The 23,560-nt window shown below is 33.8% G+C and overlaps 5 protein-coding genes across 5 annotated transcripts in view; 1 reads left to right on the top strand and 4 right to left on the bottom strand.

Annotated features, from left to right (window-relative positions):
* The window catches only part of LOC144855828 (N-acetyltaurine hydrolase-like), a 64,717-nt gene extending 56,927 nt beyond the window's left edge, over positions 1-7,790 (top strand). Inside the window, exon 10 of the mRNA XM_078713768.1 lies at positions 7,685-7,790. The gene's annotated coding sequence lies outside the window, so the exon portion shown is untranslated. The remainder of the gene's footprint in view (positions 1-7,684) is intronic.
* On the bottom strand, positions 625-1,132 carry LOC144856203 (sialin-like). Its single transcript, XM_078714154.1, has 2 exons — positions 899-1,132; positions 625-813 (listed from the first exon to the last, which is right to left on the bottom strand). The coding sequence occupies exons 1-2, from the start codon at positions 1,121-1,123 to the stop codon at positions 625-627; spliced, it is 414 nt and encodes a 137-aa protein (XP_078570280.1). The 5' UTR covers positions 1,124-1,132.
* On the bottom strand, positions 5,202-9,738 carry LOC144855815 (sialin-like). The gene is made up of 9 exons (XM_078713757.1): positions 9,522-9,738; positions 9,123-9,356; positions 8,750-8,837; positions 8,300-8,395; positions 7,731-7,858; positions 6,870-7,016; positions 6,440-6,572; positions 5,874-6,112; positions 5,202-5,571 (listed from the first exon to the last, which is right to left on the bottom strand). Exons 1-9 carry the CDS (start codon positions 9,690-9,692, stop codon positions 5,398-5,400), a joined length of 1,410 nt encoding a protein of 469 aa, XP_078569883.1. The 5' UTR covers positions 9,693-9,738; the 3' UTR covers positions 5,202-5,397.
* Positions 9,739-10,420: 682 nt separating this feature from the next.
* LOC144855814 (sialin-like) lies at positions 10,421-15,888 on the bottom strand. Its single transcript, XM_078713756.1, has 9 exons — positions 15,699-15,888; positions 14,792-15,025; positions 14,305-14,392; positions 13,611-13,706; positions 13,020-13,147; positions 12,724-12,870; positions 11,649-11,781; positions 11,224-11,462; positions 10,421-11,135 (listed from the first exon to the last, which is right to left on the bottom strand). Exons 1-9 carry the CDS (start codon positions 15,870-15,872, stop codon positions 10,962-10,964), a joined length of 1,413 nt encoding a protein of 470 aa, XP_078569882.1. The 5' UTR covers positions 15,873-15,888; the 3' UTR covers positions 10,421-10,961.
* A 1,562-nt stretch (positions 15,889-17,450) lies between these two features.
* LOC144856051 (sialin-like) lies at positions 17,451-21,578 on the bottom strand. Its single transcript, XM_078714029.1, has 8 exons — positions 21,492-21,578; positions 21,005-21,092; positions 20,311-20,406; positions 19,720-19,847; positions 19,424-19,570; positions 18,202-18,325; positions 17,775-18,016; positions 17,451-17,686 (listed from the first exon to the last, which is right to left on the bottom strand). Exons 1-8 carry the CDS (start codon positions 21,561-21,563, stop codon positions 17,513-17,515), a joined length of 1,071 nt encoding a protein of 356 aa, XP_078570155.1. The 5' UTR covers positions 21,564-21,578; the 3' UTR covers positions 17,451-17,512.
* Positions 21,579-23,560: the final 1,982 nt, after the last annotated feature.

The following is a 23,560-nucleotide window of genomic DNA, read 5'->3' as shown; positions in this document are numbered from 1 at the left end:
TTATTACTGTTATTTTGCATAATAATTTTATATACTAGCAAGTAGCATACTTTGAATGGCCGCTAAATGCGTATATTGATCCTATTATCTCATGCTGTTTTCTGGTTTATATAGACTAATGTTTCCATATACCTTTTCAAGTAGAAAAACATGTTGTGGCTTCTTGATAGGTGGTACAAGCATGTTTAGAATGGTTCTGAATATCATAAATGCATTTCGTATATAGTATAATTACTATATTAAGTAGATTTTAATCAAATTAATTAAATAAGGACGTTTTCCCCTTAATATGAGCTATATAATGTTAAAATACATTAAAAAAATGCATACAAAGTTAATAATGACTCTCTACATTAATATTTAGCTTAATTAACATTTCAACTAAAATGTTTATTTGTATTGTACTTTGTAAAATGTACCTTTTTCCTGAATAATATAGTTCATTCATTCTTTTATTTCAGATAAATATCCACAGATTGAGAATATACCGGTACTATGTACATAACAAAAATAAATTTATTATTTATTATTTAAGTATCAGACTATAAAAACATAAAATTAATCAATTATTTTACACTAGGGTACAATTTTTGACTCTCAATGTTAGTAATTGTTCTAGTTAAATTAGTCACCGCTTTCATTTTGTATAACGTCATCGTGTATAGTGTTGTATGATTTCATCTCTTGTTTTGTAATATTTCCATGTGACCATTCTTGTTGCTCTGCTTTTGCAAATATTAGAAAGAAAATCATTGCAAAAACATGGACGGCAGCAATCATTAAAAACATCAAAGTCCACTGACTGGCTGTATTCTGGAAAAACCAAACAAATGAATTCAGATTTAAACTCGTAAACAGGACGCGTGATGAGGTGTTTTCAATCAAACTTAATACTTACATCTTCTTTGATCAAAGCTCCAAGAATAAGTGGACCAATAAAACCAACCACAGCAGATCTAGTTGTCACCATTCCTACGATTATTTGTGAGTGTTCCTTTGATATCTCCATTATGTTTGTAAGTGTGCTCGTCGCATACATTCCTGTAGAAGCAAACGCCACTGTAAGAAGTATAACACACTCGGCTGCATGGTTTTCAAAGTATCCAATGAAAAATAGACACATACCAGGTATTCCCAAATCGACATATAAGTCATGGAAATTGTAACAAATAGGCATAAAAAAGAAAATAGGCCAAATTATGGAATGCAATGGAAAAACCTAGGAAAAGTAATAATCACCAAAATAAATAGAACTTGGCAATGATGTATTTTGGTTGCAATAATTTAGGTTGTAAAATAACAGCCCAGTTATAAATGATTTGAGTTTTTGTTATGCAATACAATTATATTGGATTCTATAGCAAGCATTGTGATGCAAAAATGTTTTTGTTTTTTTAATGTTAAACGTTGTTTATAAAAAAAAACCAAGAATGAATTAAGTCATAGTTTTAAAAATAAAAACACACTAGTCTTCCTGTCACACAATGGGGTTTCTCCCGGTTTACTCATTTCTTTCTTAAATTTACCGATCAGGTAATAATTTCTTTTTTAAAAGGTGTTACTAAAGGTAAAACTTATATTCTTTTTAGTCTGTCGAATGACAATTTTTTAAATTGAATTTACGATACGATAGTACTTTTATTGTCATTTTATTTATTTTATTGTACAACTATGTACAAATGAAAGACTTTTTTTGTTCGAGTTCAAAACTTTTCAAATATTCGACTTCCTTTGTTGAAACATAAGGATCGTCAACTGGGTCGTCATAAATAAAAGCTATGCATATTATTGCCAAAAGAGCACAAAGAGAGCCTACAACAAGAATGCAATGGTTGCTTAGAAGGTGGTTGACGTGGTTGTTTTGTATCAATAAGATTTCATTACAATTTATTTAACAAAAACATTCAAAGCCAGTAGTCCTACATAACAATAACCAGCCTAAGAATGACTGATTTGGTTGAATTGCCAAAGTTGTCTTTCATATGTAGGCTTAGGCCTAATTGAAATAATATTGTATAACTTGCTTTGTAGGAGTTATTATACTTTTCTTTCTATTTACTGTTCTTTCTTTCTGTTCTGTTAACCTGCTTGAGAAATGACTGTACCACTCTACTATAATTTTTTAACAGTTACTGACAAATAGTCTTTTCATGTTTGGCGTTTTTCTATAGATTATGAAACTAGATGGATAGATGAAACAGACTGTAGTGGCATTAGTGAACATTATACATTTATTGAGTAATAGGCCTAATAGTACTTTTATAGGTGTGTGTTAATATTAACTTACTGTAAGTATAATATGATGTCGGTTAGATAATTTTAATAATTTATATGAAATCCGCAGTATTCATCATGTCTGTATATATATTGTATGTAGGTCATAAGTAAATGTTTTTAATAATTGTACATTTTTTTTTTATTCATTCTTAAATATACTACGTTTTAACAATAATCACAAATATGTACGCGTCATTTGCATGTGACAAGAAAAATGGAGAACATGACCTTTGTTTTTAATTTTAATAATACAAGAGAATATACATACTATATGCCTTATATAGAGAACTTGTATATATTGAAATAATTTGTACTGTAAACTGAAATAAAAGTGAGACGAGCCCATAAAAGACAAAAACAAATGATGTCGCCCATCCACCTAAACTGGGAGAAGTAGATAAGGGTAACAGCAAACTTCAGCTATGCACGAACCTGTAAAGAAAAAAATGGGAAACGACACTCGGTTTCCAACGTTAACGGTGGTTAAGGCGCCGGAAAATCCAATCGAACGTCAATGTTTCATTTTCACGCGGCGCATATCGATTGGCGCATAACTGGCCGTGTGGAGCGTATAGTGAAAACGAAACATGTTGTTCGATTCGCCGGACCGGAACCGTGCCAGAACAGTTGTGAAAGACCTTTTATTCAGTAATTCTGAATTTTCTTTATCAAAAATGTCGATCGCTTAAATCATTCAACTAGCTCATTGATAACGATTGTTCCGAATTTGTTGTCAGACATCCTTATTTTACTCTAACTTTGCGTTGCGTCCAAATGGGAACCAAGCCATCAAACCAGAAAGCGATTAGCTTTCTTTTACATTTTAAATACTTACCCGAATATGCAATAGATACTAATGTACTCCGTTCAGACGGAACAATCCATTTTCTTAAAGTGATGTATATCGCTGGCATGAATAATCCCTGAAAGTAATAAGGGGGTTTTTACGTCACTTGTGTGTGAACGACTTATTACCGTTTACGCAACATATCAAGGACAGGGTGATCAGTCTACCTGTCTGGCTAAGCTTAAAGAATTTATTTAGAAGGTGATCGGGATCTTGACGAATTTTATTGACAGTTTTTATGATGTTCCTTTCATGAAGTGAAATAAGAGGTTCAAGGCTAATGAGGAATCATTTACACCACTCCGTTCTCCAGCACTTTAAACCTCTCCTATGAGAGCTGACTGGTATAGTTTTCACAGGAGCTCGAGTGAAAACTGTCTACTCATCCTACCAAAATAAGAAGAAAAAAGATGTGGCAGATCATTCCAAAGACGAACAGATGAAAATATAAATGGACTGTTGCCATAGAAAACAGTGGCGGATTTTAAAACATTAACTTAGGAGGATAATATGGCGTGATAAGCTCATCTATGTAGTATAACGAAGTTGAGTTCAAACTCTTGTAATAGTCAACAGACTCTTTAAATTAATTCTTTCTTGGATAGAAAGCCAGTGGAGATTTTTGAGGATTAGAGTTATATTGGCAAATGCTTTGGTCCTAGTGAAAAAGGTGCAGCAGTATTCTGAATCAGTTGTAGTTTTGTGATTTCAGGACAACCTTATTGAGAGGACACTCCTTTTCTTAGGAAATCCTTATTGAGGGGACATTCCTATTCTGAGGACATCATTGTTGAGGGGACATTCCTATTCTGAGGACATCCTTGTTGAGGGGACACTCCTATTCTGAGGACATCTTTATTGAGGGGACACTGCTATTCTGAGGACATCCTTATTGAGGGACAATCCTATTCTAAGGACATCCTTATTGAGAGGACATTCCTATTTTGCGGACATCCTTGTTGAGGGGACACTCCTATTCTGAGGACATCCTTATTGAAGGGACACTCCTATTCTGAGGACATCCTTATTGAGAGGACACTCCTATTTTGAGGACATCCTTGTTGAGGGAATACTCCTATTCTGAGGACATCATTATTGAGGGGACATTCCTATTCTGAGGACATCCTTGTTGAGGGGACACTCCTATCCTGAAGACATCCTTGTTGAGTGGACACTCCTATTCTGAGGACATCCTTATTGAGGGGACACTCCTATTATGAGGACATCCTTATTGAAGGGACACTCCTATTATGAGGACATCCTTATTGAGGGGACATTCCTATTCTGAGGACATCCTTGTTGAGGGGACACTCCTATTCTGAAGACTTCCTTATTGAGGGGACACTCCTATTCTGAGGACATCCTTATGGAGGGACAATCCTATTCTAAGGACATCCTTATTGAGAGGACATTCCTATTTTGAGGACATCATTACTGAGGGGACATTCCTATTCTGAGGACATCATTATTGAGGGGACATTCCTATTCTGAGAACATCCTTGTTGAGAGGACACTCCTATTCTGAGGACATCCTTATTTAGGGGACATTCCTATTCTGAGGATATCTTTATTGAGGAGCCGGGACACATCTATTCTGAGAACATCTTTATTGACACTCTTATTCAAAAGACACTTTCAGGTTAAATAAACGAAGGCCAATCTATATTAAAGAGATACTTTGAGTGGTCTTAATTTGAATTCTACTGTATGTTTAAATGACGCCACTAAAGATAATTAAAATATATAGTTTTATTTCGCAATTAGTTATCGAAACGTGGTAGTCTGAAGGCGCTTATTGACTTTAAAATATTTAGTGTTGTCAGGGAAGAGTGAAAGTAATGTCAATCTTCTCTGGTGTTGTCCACCATACTGTAACAGCCGCTCAATATAATCTCTTTGCTTTTCTTCCTTATATCTTTACTCTCATTAAAAGTTAATACTAACAAACTTTATCAAAAATAAATAAATTGTTATCTCGTCACAATTTATATACAAAGTTATTAAACATAACTAACAAAAGAAATTAGCAACAAAAATTATTACAACATTATTTTATTTATTTATGTCTTTTCCACTTTTAACAAACATTACAAGATTAAATAAGACAATTATAATATATTATTCTATTTATAAATAATTAAAAAACAATAAATAAATAATGTAAATACATATATGTATACATCTTTCATTTTCAAAAATCGAAAGCCAGGTCTCGGGTCCATTCTATAGTCGCCACGTATTGATTTCTTCATCAGTACTTCTATGAATGGATTTTAGCCACCACTTTCATCGTGTATAGAGTTGTATGATTTCATCTCTTGTTTTGTAATTTTTCCATGTGACCATTCTTGTTGCTCTGCTTTTGCAAATATTAGAAAGAAAATCATTGCAAAAATATGGACAGCAGCAATTATTTTAAACATCAAAGACCACTGATTGGCTGTATTCTGAAAAAAAAAACAACAAACAAATATCATGCTCTTTAAAACTGATCAGATTTGAACTCAAGATAGTTGTCCAATGACAAGAGACAGTCCGAATAATCCATCGCTTGTGATTGGTCCTAGTGGAACAAATTTAATAATATTATAAAGCTTGGTTCCTACTTTACGCAACGCAAGGATGGAAGCGCACCGTAAAGCTTTGGGAGAATATACAAGGACGTAGACGCAACGCAAGCGGTGACAAGCGGCACACACATACACACTACGTGTTTTCATGTGCATCCAATCATCCCTCTGATACTTACATCTTCTTTGATCAAAGCTCCAAGAATAAGTGGACCAATAAAACCAACCGCAGCGGCTCCAGTTGTCACCATTCCTACGATTATTTGCGAGTGTTCCTTTGATATCTCCATTATGTTTGTAAGTGTGCCTGTATACAGTCCTCCACAAGAAAATGCCACTGTAAGAAGTACAACACACTCGGCTGCATGGTTTTCAAAGTATCCAATGAAAAATAGACACATGGCAGGTATTCCCATATCTACAAAAGTCATGACAATTGTAACAACTTAGGGAAGCATAAATCAAAACTCGAGTGTTGTATTCATTCATTCATTTGGTCATGGATGGATATTTAGTTTGTAAAAAAATGACTAATATTGATGGTTTCAATAATTTAGTTTATATTATAATAATAATAATAATCTAATAATAATTACTGAATAGAGTTATTGTGTAACGATCGAATTCTATAATAATCTATAGGCCTAATTCTATAATAATCTATATTGTGATTATATATTATATATTTTCAATGATAATAAATGCATTCATAATTTAAAAAAGACATAACACAGTTTCATCTTACGTAAAATCATAAAAAACTTTCTAGTATTTAGAACATTCAGGTATTCCCGCCGAATGATGACGTCAGCACAAGCACCAGACAGCAGCGTAACTATAAATTCTAGTATTGATGGAATTGATGTTAAAATTGCAATCTAAAAAAAAATTATTATTATTATTATTATTATTCTTTTTATGTATCTTACAATGTGACGATGTCATATGATAGATTAGGATAAAGTTAATAGCAGCGAAGGATGAGATATGGAATAGAAGGAAAAGGTTTTATAGGAGGCCCACACATGGAACTTCTTCGGGACTATGATTGACATGTGATGGGGGTGGGCAGCGGGGTGCGACGCTCTACGTCACCGTGTAAACTCCGGATAGGAGCTAGGCTAAATGAAAAGCGTATATACAAAACAAAGAGAGACCTAGAGAGTTCCACTTACACTTGTTATATTAAATCCTAATATCAGTAAATAACTTGGTCCTTCAGTAAGTATAAAAAAATAACTGAAATTGAATGCCGTGTAAGCAACGATTATCGACCACACTGCAGTTGATGTGAAGATATCACACCACGGAACCGGTACATCCTGAATAGAAAAAGAGTTTTATCAAGTATAATTCATTATTAATTGGTCAATATTATGGAAGAACGTTTTGAGGTTGCTCGCTAGGTGCTACTTGTAACTTTTATAATTGTATTGTTGTATATGCTTTGTTGTGTGAATAAATAAACTTGAACTTGAAAAGACTTGGGACATTTCCACATGAGGGCGTGACTGTGGACTGGTCTATTGTGGTAGAGGAGTGCTCTAAGAATGTTTAACTATTCGTAACGCCTTCTCTCTGGAGAGCACGGGCTATTGTTGGTTTATCCAGGTATAAATTGCACTCATAGACTACCAGCACGTACTGCTGTGTATTTTGGAATTCTTTCTTGAGTTGAGAACATTATCAAAGTAAATATTGACAACTTATAATTGGCAAGTTTAACCCCCATAAAAAAAATAATGATTCCCAGATAACAAATTTGGTTTCCTTATAATATTTGTTATATTAAAACAATGTAATTTCCATCCCTTAAAATTACGGTAGCAGGTAAATTGTTTGGTTCAATTTTTGGCCGAAGTGAATAACTATTCATTACAATTTCAAACCGTATTCGTTTGGAGGAAACAGTTTTCTGCGATTGAATTTAATTAAAAGGTGTTTAGAATATAATTATATTAAATATTTGTTTATATTGTGTTTATTACAGAATTGATAACCAATGATCGTTTGTTCCCGTCATCTAACGACGTTACCTTGTTATTTTGTTCGAGTTCAAAACTTTTCAAATATTCAACTTCCCTTGTTGAAACATAAGGATCGTCAACTGGGTCGTCGTAAACGAAAGCTATGCATACTATTGCCAAAAGAACACAAAGAGAACCTACAACAAGAATGCAATGAAGAAGGTAATTACGAGGTAATTTTAAAACAAATTGTATTAATAAGAGAAAACATTGTCAAGCGTTTCATTCTTTTTCTTTGATAACGCAAAAACGTCAAACTGTTATGTTTTTTAATAAGCAGCAGTCGAATGAATAATTTTGGATATTTCCAAGGTTGTCGTTTATGTAAACCTAAGTAAATCATTGTAACTAAGTACTCACACTCTCAAAGAAAGTTTTTAGTCGTATAATATTTCTATTTGTCCTAACCCTCTCGAGAAACAGTCCATGTTTCATGTTTGGCCTGATGAAAGTACATAGAGATGAAACGTACAGGCGAGGCGGCGGCCTTATGTTTAGACAGTAGACTACATCCACAGTGAACACAGACTTTTATAGAATACGGTAGTAGTAGTAATAGGACTTGTATAGCCACTCACTGTAAGTATAATATGACGTCGGCCATCCTCCTAAACTGGGAGAAGTAGAAATCCACGTAGATAAAGGGTAACAGCAAACTTCACCTATGCACGAGCCTGTAAAAAAACAGTAAAGTAAACAACATAGAAAACAACACACAGTTTTCAAACGTTACTTGATCAGTAACTCATTTGAATTTTCTTTATAAAAATGCCAAACGCGTAAACCACTCATTGAGAACAATTGTTCTGAAATGATTTGGTCCATTCTTGTGTTAACTTAGCTTTAATGTCAGTGAATGGTCTTAAGCTCTGTCTACATCATCAAATTTTATGTGATAAAGAAAAAGTGATGTACCCATGTTTGGGCATATCACTACCATATTTGGGCCAATCACAAGCGACGATAAGAGCTTACGTTCATGAACAAAGTCATCAAACCAGAGAGCAATTAGTTTAATAAATACTTACCAGAATATGCAATAGATACTAATGTACTCCGTTCAGACGGAACAATCCATTTTCTCAAAGTTATGTATATCCCTGGCATGATTAATCCCTGAAAGTAAGTAAGGGTTGTTTACGTCACTAGTGCGTGATCGGCGTATTACCGTTTACGCAACACATCCGGGACATTTTCTCTTGAGTGTGTGTTGTGTAACGTACGTCTTTACGCCCTGTCGCCAGTTATCGTTTTGAGGTAAATAATTATGTATGTAAATAGTACGTAAACATCTTGGTCATAATTGGTATTGGTTTTGAAAAACTTAGTATTTTATTCGGTTCTCCGTGTCATAAAAATAGTGAATGTTTTATATATCGAACTAGTAATAAAGACACTAACTTCTATGACGCCTTGAAAAACCCGAACGATTGTCAGCAGACTGGTCCCAACGCCGGCAGCCCAAGGTATCATGGCAGACAGTAAACCTTGCAACAGAAGAACTATTACAATTGATCGTTTTCCGCCAATTTTACCAGCCAACCAACCACCCGGCAGTCCGCTTATTATATAACCGTAATAAAATGATCCAAGTATTTGCTGTTGTGTTTGGTCGTCCCAATCAAAAGTTGGTAACTACAGAACAAACACGAATAAGCAAATAATCCTTATATGAGTATAAATTAGATTTAGGTAAGTCATGGAGAAATAAGTATTTCTCCGTGGTTAAGTAAATCTCAGACACCGATCATAACATACTTAAGTTTAATGATAACAGACGTCGTACCGAAGAAGGCTTACCGAATTGGTTGCACTGTCATCTGAAATCTTTGTCTCATTTGAGTTCTGTTCTTCTGTGGTGGCATTCCATGTTTTTACCATGCTTATAATGGTAATGTTGAGGTTCAATCTGGTACAGAAAATACAAATATATGCTAAGCAACACGTTACTGCTGCAAAATATCGTTTCATTTTAAAAGTGACTATTTTGACAGTCGAGTTTTTAAGGAATGCGGTTAAGGACTACAGCATAAGTACTATGATCCTGAGGCATTGAACTTAATTGTAGGCTATTGTTGTGACAAACAATAAAACTTACCATCCTTTAAAATAAATGCATTTCAAGTTCGCCTACCTACTGTGTATATAAACTTAAATTCTGTTTAAACCTTGTAATTCCATGAACATTCCCTGACAGTGTACCAACTCTTGTCTGACAAGTCAAACGAAGTTACAAATTGCAGGGAGGGGAGATGTCCTATCACTGGTCATTCAATGTTAAATTTACGACTAAAATGTGTTTCTTTATCTGCTTTTGGCCCAATTTAAAATTGTTACTTTAAAATGACGTCACTTACAACAATGGCACCCAAATAAGGATGTTACTCGATAGTTGCTATTAGAAGACGTGATAGGCTTACAGCAGAGAGTGTATATCGGGTACTATTAATGTACACTGTCCATGTATATATATATAAACTACAATGTTGCATAAAATACCGTAAATCTTCTAATTGTGGGGAAGGGTAATTGGTGTACTTTTAAGAATAACAACAAAAAGTTTATTCATTTATTTTTTTCCAATGTGATTTCATTAGTATATTTACTGTTTCAAGTAGATCTTAATCACATAATTAAAAATAAGCACTCACAAAAGGAAAAAAACAACATAACATCAATCTATATATATATATATAGGAACATACTCCCAGATCGGTAAAATTATTCCATTGACTACCAAAATTTAAGTTTCAATATTAACCACCATTTATGCTGTTTTTTAGTCTCATTCCAAAATTGTTTATATCTCTACCAAGCTACCTTCTTTGTTTTCTACTCTTATTCAGACTCCACCCTGGCTCCCTTTGTTATATTTCTTTTATTCCTGTCCACCCAGGCAGCACTTGCCAGCTTTATACTATGACGTTATCCAAATTCCTTCACTTGCACTGATGAAGGGCTAGTGTTGCCCGAAAGCTCTGCTAACTTTTCTGGCTGTTTTACTTCTCGTTTTGATTTAGCTTTTCGCTTTTATTTTGTATCTCCATTGAGATCCAGCCACTGATACCCACAGCATTTTCATTTTTCAGTAATTTGCCTTTGGATTTATATATATATATATATTCTCATTCTCACAGATTTTCTCATCTTTATCGTTTCAAAAATTAATTAAATAATTTTCAGTGTATCACCGTACAGTGTATATATATGGACGAAATAAACTCTTCATTCGTTTCTCATTTAGTCACCACTTTCATCTTGTATAGTGTTGTATGATTTCATCTCTTGTTTTGTAATATTTCCATGTGACCATTTTTGTTGCTCTGCTTTTGCAAATATTAGAAAGAAAATCATTGCAAAAACATGGACGGCAGCAATCATTAAAAACATCAAAGTCCACTGACTGGCTGTATTCTGGAAAAACCAAACAAAAAAACTCAGATTTAAACTCGTAAACAGGACGCGTGATGGATGGATGTTTTCAATCAAACTTAATACTTACATCTTCTTTGATCAAAGCTCCAAGAATAAGTGGACCAATAAAACCAACCACAGCAGATCCAGTTGTCACCATTCCTACGATTATTTGTGAGTGTTCCTTTGATATCTCCATTATGTTTGTAAGTGTGCCTGTATACATTCCTCCACAAGTAAACGCCACTGTAAGAAGTATAACAGACTCGGCTGCATGGTTTTCAAAGTATCCAATGAAAAATAGACAAATAGCAGGTATTCCCATATCTACAAATAATTCATGGAAATTCCTTTTAATTTTGAAATATTTTAAATAAAACAGGTGATATAATAGGCAGGCCATAGTTAGTAAATGTAAATGTAATCGTCAACAAAATGAAAGAAGCAGTCACAATTTAAGAATGCATTTAATAATTTTTTTAAAAACCCACAAAATAAACAATTTCATCTTACGTAAAATCATAAAAAACTTTCTAGTATTCAGAACATTCAGGTATTCCCGCCGAATGATGATGTCAGCAGCTACACCAGACAGCAGCGTAACTATGAATTCTAGAATTGGTGGAATTGATGTTAAAATTGCGATCTAGAAATACAGAAAAAAATAGTATACGCCTAGTCCTAGGTTATATTCGGGTGTCTAGAAAACTCAGATCTAGAAAACTCAGATATCAAGATCTGAGTTTTCTAGTTCCAAAATGGAACTAGAAAACCCAGATCATCAAATGGATCGCTCCATTATTATTAGAGGGTAGCATATTTGAAATACTACACAGTATTATACTTTTTCTTACTAATCTATATATAAATTTACGTAAGGGAAAAATTTGGTTAATCGCGCGTTATTTCTAGAATGTTTACTCGATGGTATATAAAGTTGGTTCGTACTTTCGATACTGATTTTAACTAAAAATCTAAAAATAATGCATGAACTATAGGAAAACGCTATACAAAAGAGATGCGCGCACCCTCAGTGTGCGAATTCTTTGACACAAAAATGGCTTTTAATTTTCAATGTCGTAACTCTTTATATGGCTCTGAAACCAAAGATTGTATAGCGAGGGGCTTAGATCTAAGCCTAAGACAAAGTCTTTATATTGCAATCCGCCCCAGAGATAGGTTGTAAATTAGGGGGAGAGAGGTCGAATGTATTGTAGCGCGTGAACAGGATATCGCCATGGTGTTTTCAAAGTCAAAGCCTTGCGTGCCGGCAGCGCGCTGCGCGGACTTTTTTGACAATGTCAGCCGCCGCCTCTAGTCAGCCCTCTGTCGTATAGGAGGCGAGAGTCTCAAATATACACAAACAAACACATACTTTTGGCATGCGCTGTGGTATCTTTTGGGATATAATAGTTGCGCAATCAAAATATTTGCTTCCCACTTAAAAATCCCTAAATATTGATACCAAACACGTTTACATATGACATTTTATTTTTATTTTTATACCTACATGCTTGAAATATAGCTATAGCTATATTCGCTGTTTGGAAAAACATGGAGTAAATAAAATTAAAAGAGTTTTCCTTACCTTTGTTGGATCAAATCCAAATATCAATAAATAAATTGGTCCTTCAGTGAGAATAAAGAAAAAATTGAGAGCGTAAGCCATGTAAGCAAAAATGATAGACCACACTGCAGTTGATGTCAACATATCACACCATGGAACCGGTATGTCCTGAATAAAAACACGTTTGAATTTAAAATGTGTTTATCACAAAATGATCAATGATTTAACTCAACTATAGATTAATGAATATTCATTAACACATGGCTCAACAGACGCTGATTACAAACATGTCAGCTTGACTCCTCCCATTATAATACCTTATTAGAGTCTTTAACTTCAAAACTTTTCAAATATTCGACTTGCTGTGTTGAAATATAAGGATCGTCAACAGGATTATCAAAAACGAAAGCTATGAATATTATTGATAATAAAACACTAATGGTACCTAAAACGAAGAAGAAATGGTTGCTATTATGAGAAAATGCATATATTAATATACATCAAAATATTAATGATCATTTAAATATTTCTAAAGAAAGTATGTTTGGGTTTGATAAGTCACATTCAGAAGCAACCCGCTTATTATTATTGTAAAGTGGAACCAGAAACAATCTCTCAACTGTAAGTATTTACTTTACCAAAAATACAAAAAGAATATTATTTGCGAACTGACGAGATAGTTTAGGAGTATGTTTTAGTTAAAATGCCAATTCAATTTTATTTAATCAACAATCATCATTTGCAGTATAATATATGCGATAGTTGATATTTAATCACGTTTTTTCTGTTGTCTTGTTAATGTGTTTACATTTTATTTAACCCGGCTCACTAAAGTACTGTCCTAATCTTTTTATTCTCTTTAAATAGTGTTTATATTATTATTATTAATATTGTTAGGTTAAACTCACTGAACGTATAATATGACGTCGGCCATCCTCCTAAACTGGGAGAAGTAGAAATCCACATAGATAAAGGATAACAGAAAACTTCAGCTATGCTCGTGCCTTTAGAAAACAAAGTAAACAACATAAAGTTTCCAAACGTTAAAATTTTTTTTTCAGTAGCTTAAGGCTTGATTCCCACAAGTGACCAATCATAAGCGACAGTTTGGATGACCTATCGTGTCGTGATTGGTCAAAATTACTTACGATGTACTATTAAGTCCAAGCATTATCCCCCTGAAAAAATAATTCTTTAAAAAAATTTGGTTGAATATTCCATTTTAATGTAACATAATAGTTATCCACTTTGACTAAAAACTGTATCGGAAAAAAAATGTATTCAACCTGACAAAATGTAATTTAAAGCAAACAAATGGTCAAATTGGCTGCCAGCCAATGGATTTTTGGTTAAATTTAACCATTTATTTTGTAAGTGAAAACATTACTTTTTTCTCGGGTTTTTTTCTATGGAGGTGATTAACTTTATTAAAACTACAAAATAACATATTCAAAATCTGATTTAATTAATCTTCATTTTTCATGTTTTTGAGGGACAATACATCTGTAAGCTCTGTCTACACTATTAAACTGTTAAACTGTAATAATAGTGATATTAACCATAAAAACACGCAAAAACACTTTTTTTTGTACACTTACTTACCAGAATATGCAATAGATAATAATGTACTCCGTTCAGACGGAACAATCCATTTTTTTAAAGTGATATAAACCGCCGGCATAATTAATCCCTGGAAATATAAATAATTTTTATAACGGGTGAAAAAAAAACACGTACTACCGTTTAAACGACTTATTACCGTTACGCAGCACAATTTTTTCTTTTTGGTTGTGTGTTGCGTAACGTACGTTTTTACGCCCTATCAATAGTAGCAATAACGTATGCGTAACAAAGGTTGTTAACCAATGACAAGCGAGAGTTTGGGAAATCCAGAGCGCGCGTGTCACACTTGGTCAAATTAATTGCGTTGCGCTTACGTACTTGAGCTGCGTCCTAGTGGGGACCAAATTGTAACGTTATGGCGTTACACATCCTAGTCAATAGACAATTGTATTGGCGACCCATTGAAAAAAAACAATCGTTTCTCCATACACTGCAAAATAATTGAACTGCCAATAAAGACACTAACTTCTATGACGCCTTGTAAAACCCGTACGATGGTCAGAAAACTGGTTCCAACGCCGGCAGCCCAAGGTATCATGGCAGACAGTAAACCTTGAAACAGAAGAACTATTACAATTGATCGTTTTCCGCCAATTTTACCAGCCAACCAACCGCTCGGCAGTCCGCTTATTATATAACCGTAATAAAACGATCCAAGTATATGTTGTTGGGTTTGGTCGTCCCAATCAAAAGTTGGTATCTATAAAGCAAAATCGTAAACACAGAACATAAAAAATGTGTATGACAAAATGTTTTAAAATAATAATTTCCCCGAGATTTAGATTTTTTGTTCCAGTTGTCATGTATATTAAAATCTTAAACTTTGACCTAAAGTAACTCTTATCTTAAAGACCCATTCCCTATTTGTGATGTTTTGAAAATAATAATGCATATATATTACTTTAAAAAACATTAAACCAGGTCATTCCTTGTCTTAAATGTACGTTTTATGGTAAATTATGATAAAAATAGAGAAACAATGCACTACCCAAGTAGCTCGCGGTGAATGTCCTCTCGTGGACGGTCTTTAGGCCTAGCCTAGCTAGGCTTAGTTTAGTAGTAGTAGTATACATCGGTAACGTACGAACACCGTAAGCTAGCTGTAGGCTAAAATACCAATTTGCGGGCAATGCATGTTGGGATTTATAGCGGGCCGCTAAAATTATTAGAATCGACCATGGAGTAATATTTTTCACATTTTTAACCGTTTAAGACGAAAAACGTTATCTCAGTAGGACCATACAGTGTTTATTTTTACATTATATGTTGTTTTTAACCTTAATTAGATCTAAAAAACGTGAGAAATTGGACTTTAAAACTAACTTAATTGGGTTATGAACGAATATAGAAAGTAACGCCGCTAGGACACTTACCGAATTTGTTGCACTGTCATCTGAAATCGTTGTCGCATTATGATTTGATTTCTGTTCTTCTGTGGTGTTCCATTTGTTTACCATGCTTATAATGGTAATGTTTATGTTCAATCTGGTACAGTAAACACAAATCCATGATAAACAGCACATTACTGCTACAAAATATCGTTTCATTTTGAAACTGATTCGTATTCGTTGCTGATATTCGGTTGAATTTATAAGGTAATGCGATTTGGAGGGCCGCCTATTATTATTATTTTACTATTATTAGTAGTGACCTAGCTGTACCTTTTAGTAACCCATTCTTCCGGATCACTAACTCATAAACAATGAAACTCACATGCCATTGTTGTACGTGAGTCACACCACAGAAATTACATTTTGAAATGGGACAAAAACAGATGATGATGATTTTAACGTAAATTTGACTTTAAATGACCAAGATGGTGCATCGATCTTATTACTAACTGGTCGATCGCGTGTCACTTGTGTGTTTGCTTGTTTCTTTCTATATGTTTTAGCAGAATTACTCAAAACGTTATTGCTCGGTTTTCATAAGAGTTTAAAAGGATGGTTTCATAGCTATGTGAACACCCAGTTTTACACTCTCTGAGTGCCTATCTAATTTAGATCTCAGGATTTTATGCACATTTTATATAAAATTTGCGGGAATTAAAAAAAAAAATGCCATTTCATTAAAAGGTAACAAAGATACTTAACCTTTCATCATTCACCAAATGCCATTATTTGTATCATTACACGAATATAAAACATTCATTATTTGTTTTATTTAGCAGAATTTGTTTCAATGCAAAGTCCCCAGAACACCATACTAAAAGTCCCAACAAATTCTAATAGGGGAAAGAAATGGCCGCCAACATTCAGTTGACATAATGTTGACTTCTAAACGGCCTCTATGAATGCTTTAAGGTTGCAGAGTGGGGTATTGGCCCGTAGGCTTCCATTCAAAAAAGGTTACAATTTGATTTATTACTGTTATTTTGCATAATAATTCTATATACTAGCAAGTAGCATACTTTGAATGGCCGCTAAATGCGTATATTGATCCTATTATCTCATGCTGTTTTCTGGTTTATATTATGACTAATGTTTCCATATAGGCCTACCTTTTCAAGTAGAAAAACATGTTGTGGCTTCTTGATAGGTGGTACAAGCATGTTTAGAATGGTTCTGAATATCATAAATGCAATACGGCATCAGGATCTTTTTTTATTATTATTATTCTTTCCTTCTGCAACTTGTGTTTGGAAGGTTTGTCTAAAACTTGTACCCAGTACATTTTGTAACTTTGAATGAAAATAGACCTTTATGTGATGTGCAGCAACCTTTGTTTTATGACGTCAGAGCCGCACAGCGCAAAGTTACGTGCGAAATTCTCTGATTGGTCATAAATTCAGAACCAAAGTACATTTAGCTTGATAATATGGAGCAAGTTTCTGTTAAATTTAAATGTCGTTTTACGCGCAATAAAAAATTATATTAATTTTGCGCACGTTTCAGGCCATATTGAGCATTTCAATATTTCAAAGTATTTAGCGTAGAAATGCAGTCTTTGTCGTTGATTTTTGTTCTTCAAACTTTTGGTAATAAATTCCTTTTTTTATGAACACATACTTTTATGAATAAAAAAATATATATATAAAAACATAAAATTAATCAATTATTTTACACTATGGTACAATTTTTGACTCTCAATGTTAGTAATTGTTCTAGTTAAATTAGTCACCGCTTTCATTTTGTATAATGTCATATGCTGCCGTCGCTAGACGTAATACCGTACGAGAATTTGCTTATTACTTTTCATTGTTATCGTGTATAGTGTTGTATGATTTCATCTCTTGTTTTGTAATATTTCCATGTGACCATTCTTGTTGCTCTGCTTTTGCAAATATTAGAAAGAAAATCATTGCAAAAATATGGAAAGCAGCAATTATTCTAAACATCAAAGACCACTGATTGGCTGTATTCTGGGGAAAAAAACAAACAAAAAAACTCAGATTTAAACTCGTAAACAGGACGCGTGATGAGGTGTTTTCAATCAAACTTAATACTTACATCTTCTTTGATCAAAGCTCCAAGAATAAGTGGACCAATAAAACCAACCGCAGCGGCTCCAGTTGTCACCATTCCTACGATTATTTGCGAGTGTTCCTTTGATATCTCCATTATGTTTGTAAGTGTGCTCGTCGTATACATTCCTGTAGAAGCAAACGCCACTGTAAGGAGTATAACACACTTGGCTGCATGGTTTTCAAAGTATCCAATAAAAAATAGACAAATAGCAGGTATTCCCATATCTACAAATAAGTCATGGAAATTCCTTTTAATTTTGAAATATTTTAAATAAAACAGGTGATATAATCGGCAGGCCATAGTTAGTAAATGTAAATGTAATCGTCAACAAAATGAAAGAAGCAGTCACAATTTAAGAATGCATTTAATAATTTAAAAAAACCCCACAAAATGAACAATTTCATCTTACGTAAAATCATAAAAAACTTTCTAGTATTCAGAACATTCAGGTATTCCCGCCGAATGATGACGTCAGCAGCCACACCAGACAGCAGCGTAACTATAAATTCTAGAATTGATGTTAAAATTGCGATCTAGAAATACAGAAAAAAAATAGTATACGCCTAGTTTCTAGAAATATTTAGGTTATTTTATCATTAATTCATTCCTTATTATTATTTATGGTTTCTGCCTTGGAAAAATAATACTTTCTGCTCTTCATTGGCCGTGTTTCCGCAGCCAAAACAAAATTATCGGTTAATGTGCCAATAGTGTGCTCATGATCAGTCATTACCAAACAACCAGATGTCCAATAACATTATTGCAACACATTGTCCTTCATGTCAAAGGTTAACAATGATCCCATTTATCCGATAATTATCCGATTTGAATGAGATAATTATCGGTTAATTTTTCTCGAGTGAAATATGTTAAACCCCGTTTCCAAAGGCAGTTTATCGGTTAATTATCGGTTAATTTTTGGCTGCGGAAACACAGCCTATGACGTCTTTTTTTCAATATATTATATTCCGATATTTTGTCAGTGATATTTTTCACTCCGCCACCGTATGAGTGGACAACAAGCGCAGTTCATATAATCTGTCGCTTGTGATTGGTCAAATCAATTGCGTTGCGCTATCGTCCGTGGGTTGCGCGCGTCCCGATGTGAATGTGATGGTGCTAGTTACTCTTCTGTTACAGAATCATATATTTATAGTGATAGTGTTTACTGTTGGTATCTGAACAACGTAATAATGCATTTGGTAAGGCCGGCAGGCCAGAGATAGGTTGTACATTAGAAGGAAAGAGGTCGAATGTATTGTAGCGCGTAAACAGGATATCGCCATGGTGTTTTCAAAGTCAAGCCTTGTGTGTCGACAGCGCGCTGCGCGGACTTTTTTGACAAGGTCAGCCGCCGCCTCCAGTCAGCCCTCTATCGTATAGGAGGCGAGATTCTCAAATATGCACAAACTAACACATAACTTTGGCATGCGCAGTGCTATCTTTTGTGATATAATAGTTGCGCAATCAAACTGCTTTCCGCTTAAAAATCCCTAAATGTTGATACCAAACACGTTTACATAAATGACTTTTTATTTTTATACCTACATGCTTGAACGGAGTTAACAGGTAGCCTATATTCGCTGTTTGGAAAAACATGGAGTAAATGAAATAAAAAGAGTTTTCCTTACCATTGTTGGATCAAATCCAAATATCAATAAAAAATTTGGTCCTTCAGTAAGAATAAAACCAAAACTGAAACTGTACGCCATGTAAGCAAAAATGATAGACCACACTGCAGTTGATGTCAACATATCACACCATGGAACCGGTATGTCCTGATTAAAAAAACGTTTGCATTTAAAATGTGTTTATCACCGAATGATCGATGATTTAACTCAACTATAGATTAATGAATATTCATTAACACATGACTCAACAGACGCTGATTACAAACATGTCAGCTTGACTCCTCCCATTATAATACCTGATTAGAGTCTTTAACTTCAAAACTTTTCAAATATTCGACTTGCTGTGTTGAAATATAAGGATCGTCAACAGGATTATCAAAAACGAAAGCTATGAATATTATTGATAATAAAGCACTAATGGTACCTAAAACGAAGAAGAAATGGTTGCTATTATGAGAAAATGCATATATTAATATACATCAAAATATTAATGATCATTTAAATATTTCTAAAGAAAGTATGTTTGGGTTTGATAAGTCACATTCAGAAGCAACCCGCTTATTATTATTGTAAAGTAGAACCAGAAACAATCTCTCAACTGTAAGTATTTACTTTAACAAAAATACAAAAAGAATATTATTTGCGAACTGACGAGATAGTTTAGGAGTATGTTTTAGTTAAAATGCCAATTCAATTTTATATAATCAACAATCATCATTTGCAGTATAATATATGCGATAGTTGATATTTAATCACGTTTTTTCTGTTGTCTTGTTAATGTGTTTACATTTTATTTAACCCGGCTCACTAAAGTACTGTCCTAATCTTTTTATTATCTTTAAATAGTGTTTATATTATTATTATTAATATTGTTAGGTTAAACTCACTGAACGTATAATATGACGTCGGCCATCCTCCTAAACTGGGAGAAGTAGAAATCCACATAGATAAAGGATAACAGCAAACTTCAGCTATGCTCGTGCCTTTAGAAAACAAAGTAAACAACATAAAGTTTCCAAACGTTAAATTTTTTTTTTCAGTAGCTTAAGGCTTGATTCCCACAAGTGACCAATCATAAGCGACAGTTTGGATGACCTATCGTGTCGTGATTGGTCAAAATTACTTACGATGTACTATTAAGTCCAAGCATTATCCCCCTGAAAAAATAATTCTTTAAAAAAATTTGGTTGAATATTCCATTTTAATGTAACATAATAGTTATCCACTTTGACTAAAAACTGTATCGGAAAAAAAATGTATTCAACCTGACAAAATGTAATTTAAAGCAAACAAATGGTCAAATTGGCTGCCAGCCAATGGATTTTTGGTTAAATTTAACCATTTATTTTGTAAGTGAAAACATTACTTTTTTCTCGGGTTTTTTTCTATGGAGGTGATTAACTTTATTAAAACTACAAAATAACATATTCAAAATCTGATTTAATTAATCTTCATTTTTCATGTTTTTGAGGGACAATACATCTGTAAGCTCTGTCTACACTATTAAACTGTTAAACTGTAATAATAGTGATATTAACCATAAAAACACGCAAAAACACTTTTTTTTGTACACTTACTTACCAGAATATGCAATAGATAATAATGTACTCCGTTCAGACGGAACAATCCATTTTTTTAAAGTGATATAAACCGCCGGCATAATTAATCCCTGGAAATATAAATAATTTTTATAACGGGTGAAAAAAAAACACGTACTACCGTTTAAACGACTTATTACCGTTACGCAGCACAATTTTTTCTTTTTGGTTGTGTGTTGCGTAACGTACGTTTTTACGCCCTATCAATAGTAGCAATAACGTATGCGTAACAAAGGTTGTTAACCAATGACAAGCGAGAGTTTGGGAAATCCAGAGCGCGCGTGTCACACTTGGTCAAATTAATTGCGTTGCGCTTACGTACTTGAGCTGCGTCCTAGTGGGGACCAAATTGTAACGTTATGGCGTTACACATCCTAGTCAATAGACAATTGTATTGGCGACCCATTGAAAAAAAACAATCGTTTCTCCATACAGTGCAAAATAATTGAACTGCCAATAAAGACACTAACTTCTATGACGCCTTGTAAAACCCGTACGATGGTCAGAAAACTGGTTCCAACGCCGGCAGCCCAAGGTATCATGGCAGACAGTAAACCTTGAAACAGAAGAACTATTACAATTGATCGTTTTCCGCCAATTTTACCAGCCAACCAACCGCTCGGCAGTCCGCTTATTATATAACCGTAATAAAACGATCCAAGTATATGTTGTTGGGTTTGGTCGTCCCAATCAAAAGTTGGTATCTATAAAGCAAAATCGTAAACACAGAACATAAAAAATGTGTATGACAAAATGTTTTAAAATAATAATTTCCCCGAGATTTAGATTTTTTGTTCCAGTTGTCATGTATATTAAAATCTTAAACTTTGACCTAAAGTAACTCTTATCTTAAAGACCCATTCCCTATTTGTGATGTTTTGAAAATAATAATGCATATATATTACTTTAAAAAACATTAAACCAGGTCATTCCTTGTCTTAAATGTACGTTTTATGGTAAATTATGATAAAAATAGAGAAACAATGCACTACCCAAGTAGCTCGCGGTGAATGTCCTCTCGTGGACGGTCTTTAGGCCTAGCCTAGCTAGGCTTAGTTTAGTAGTAGTAGTATACATCGGTAACGTACGAACACCGTAAGCTAGCTGTAGGCTAAAATACCAATTTGCGGGCAATGCATGTTGGGATTTATAGCGGGCCGCTAAAATTATTAGAATCGACCATGGAGTAATATTTTTCACATTTTTAACCGTTTAAGACGAAAAACGTTATCTCAGTAGGACCATACAGTGTTTATTTTTACATTATATGTTGTTTTTAACCTTAATTAGATCTAAAAAACGTGAGAAATTGGACTTTAAAACTAACTTAATTGGGTTATGAACGAATATAGAAAGTAACGCCGCTAGGACACTTACCGAATTTGTTGCACTGTCATCTGAAATCGTTGTCGCATTATGATTTGATTTCTGTTCTTCTGTGGTGTTCCATTTGTTTACCATGCTTATAATGGTAATGTTTATGTTCAATCTGGTACAGTAAACACAAATCCATGATAAACAGCACATTACTGCTACAAAATATCGTTTCATTTTGAAACTGATTCGTATTCGTTGCTGATATTCGGTTGAATTTATAAGGTAATGCGATTTGGAGGGCCGCCTATTATTATTATTTTACTATTATTAGTAGTGACCTAGCTGTACCTTTTAGTAACCCATTCTTCCGGATCACTAACTCATAAACAATGAAACTCACATGCCATTGTTGTACGTGAGTCACACCACAGAAATTACATTTTGAAATGGGACAAAAACAGATGATGATGATTTTAACGTAAATTTGACTTTAAATGACCAAGATGGTGCATCGATCTTATTACTAACTGGTCGATCGCGTGTCACTTGTGTGTTTGCTTGTTTCTTTCTATGTTTTAGCAGAATTACTCAAAACGTTATTGCTCGGTTTTCATAAGAGTTTAAAAGGATGGTTTCATAGCTATGTGAACACCCAGTTTTACACTCTCTGAGTGCCTATCTAATTTAGATATCAGGATTTTATGCACATTTTCTATGAAATTTGCGGAAATTAAAAAAAAAAATGCCATTTCATTAAAGGTAACAAGGATACTTAACCTTTCATCACCAAATGCCATTATTTGTATTATTACACAAGTAAAACATTCATTATTTGTTTTATTTAGCAGAATTTGTTTCAATGCACAGTCCCTAGAACACCATACTAAAAGTCCCAACAAATTCTAATAGGGGAAAGAAATGGCCGCCAACATTCAATTGACATGTTGACTTCTAAACGGCCTCTATGAATGCTTTAAGGTTGCAGAGTGGGGTATTGGCCCGTGGGCTTTCATTCGAAAAAGGTTACAATTTGATTTATTACTGTTATTTTGCATAATAATTTTATATACTAGCAAGTAGCATACTTTGAATGGCCGCTAAATGCGTATATTGATCCTATTATCTCATGCTGTTTTCTGGTTTATATTATGACTAATGTTTCCATATAGGCCTACCTTTTCAAGTAGAAAAACATGTTGTGGCTTCTTGATAGGTGGTACAA

Source organism: Antedon bifida, chromosome 11 (genome assembly GCF_963402885.1).
Source record: "Antedon bifida chromosome 11, ecAntBifi1.1, whole genome shotgun sequence".
NCBI classification, from domain to species: Eukaryota; Metazoa; Echinodermata; class Crinoidea; order Comatulida; family Antedonidae; genus Antedon; species Antedon bifida.
Note: the sequence above shows the minus strand (reverse complement) of the source record. Positions and strands in the feature narration are given on the sequence as shown.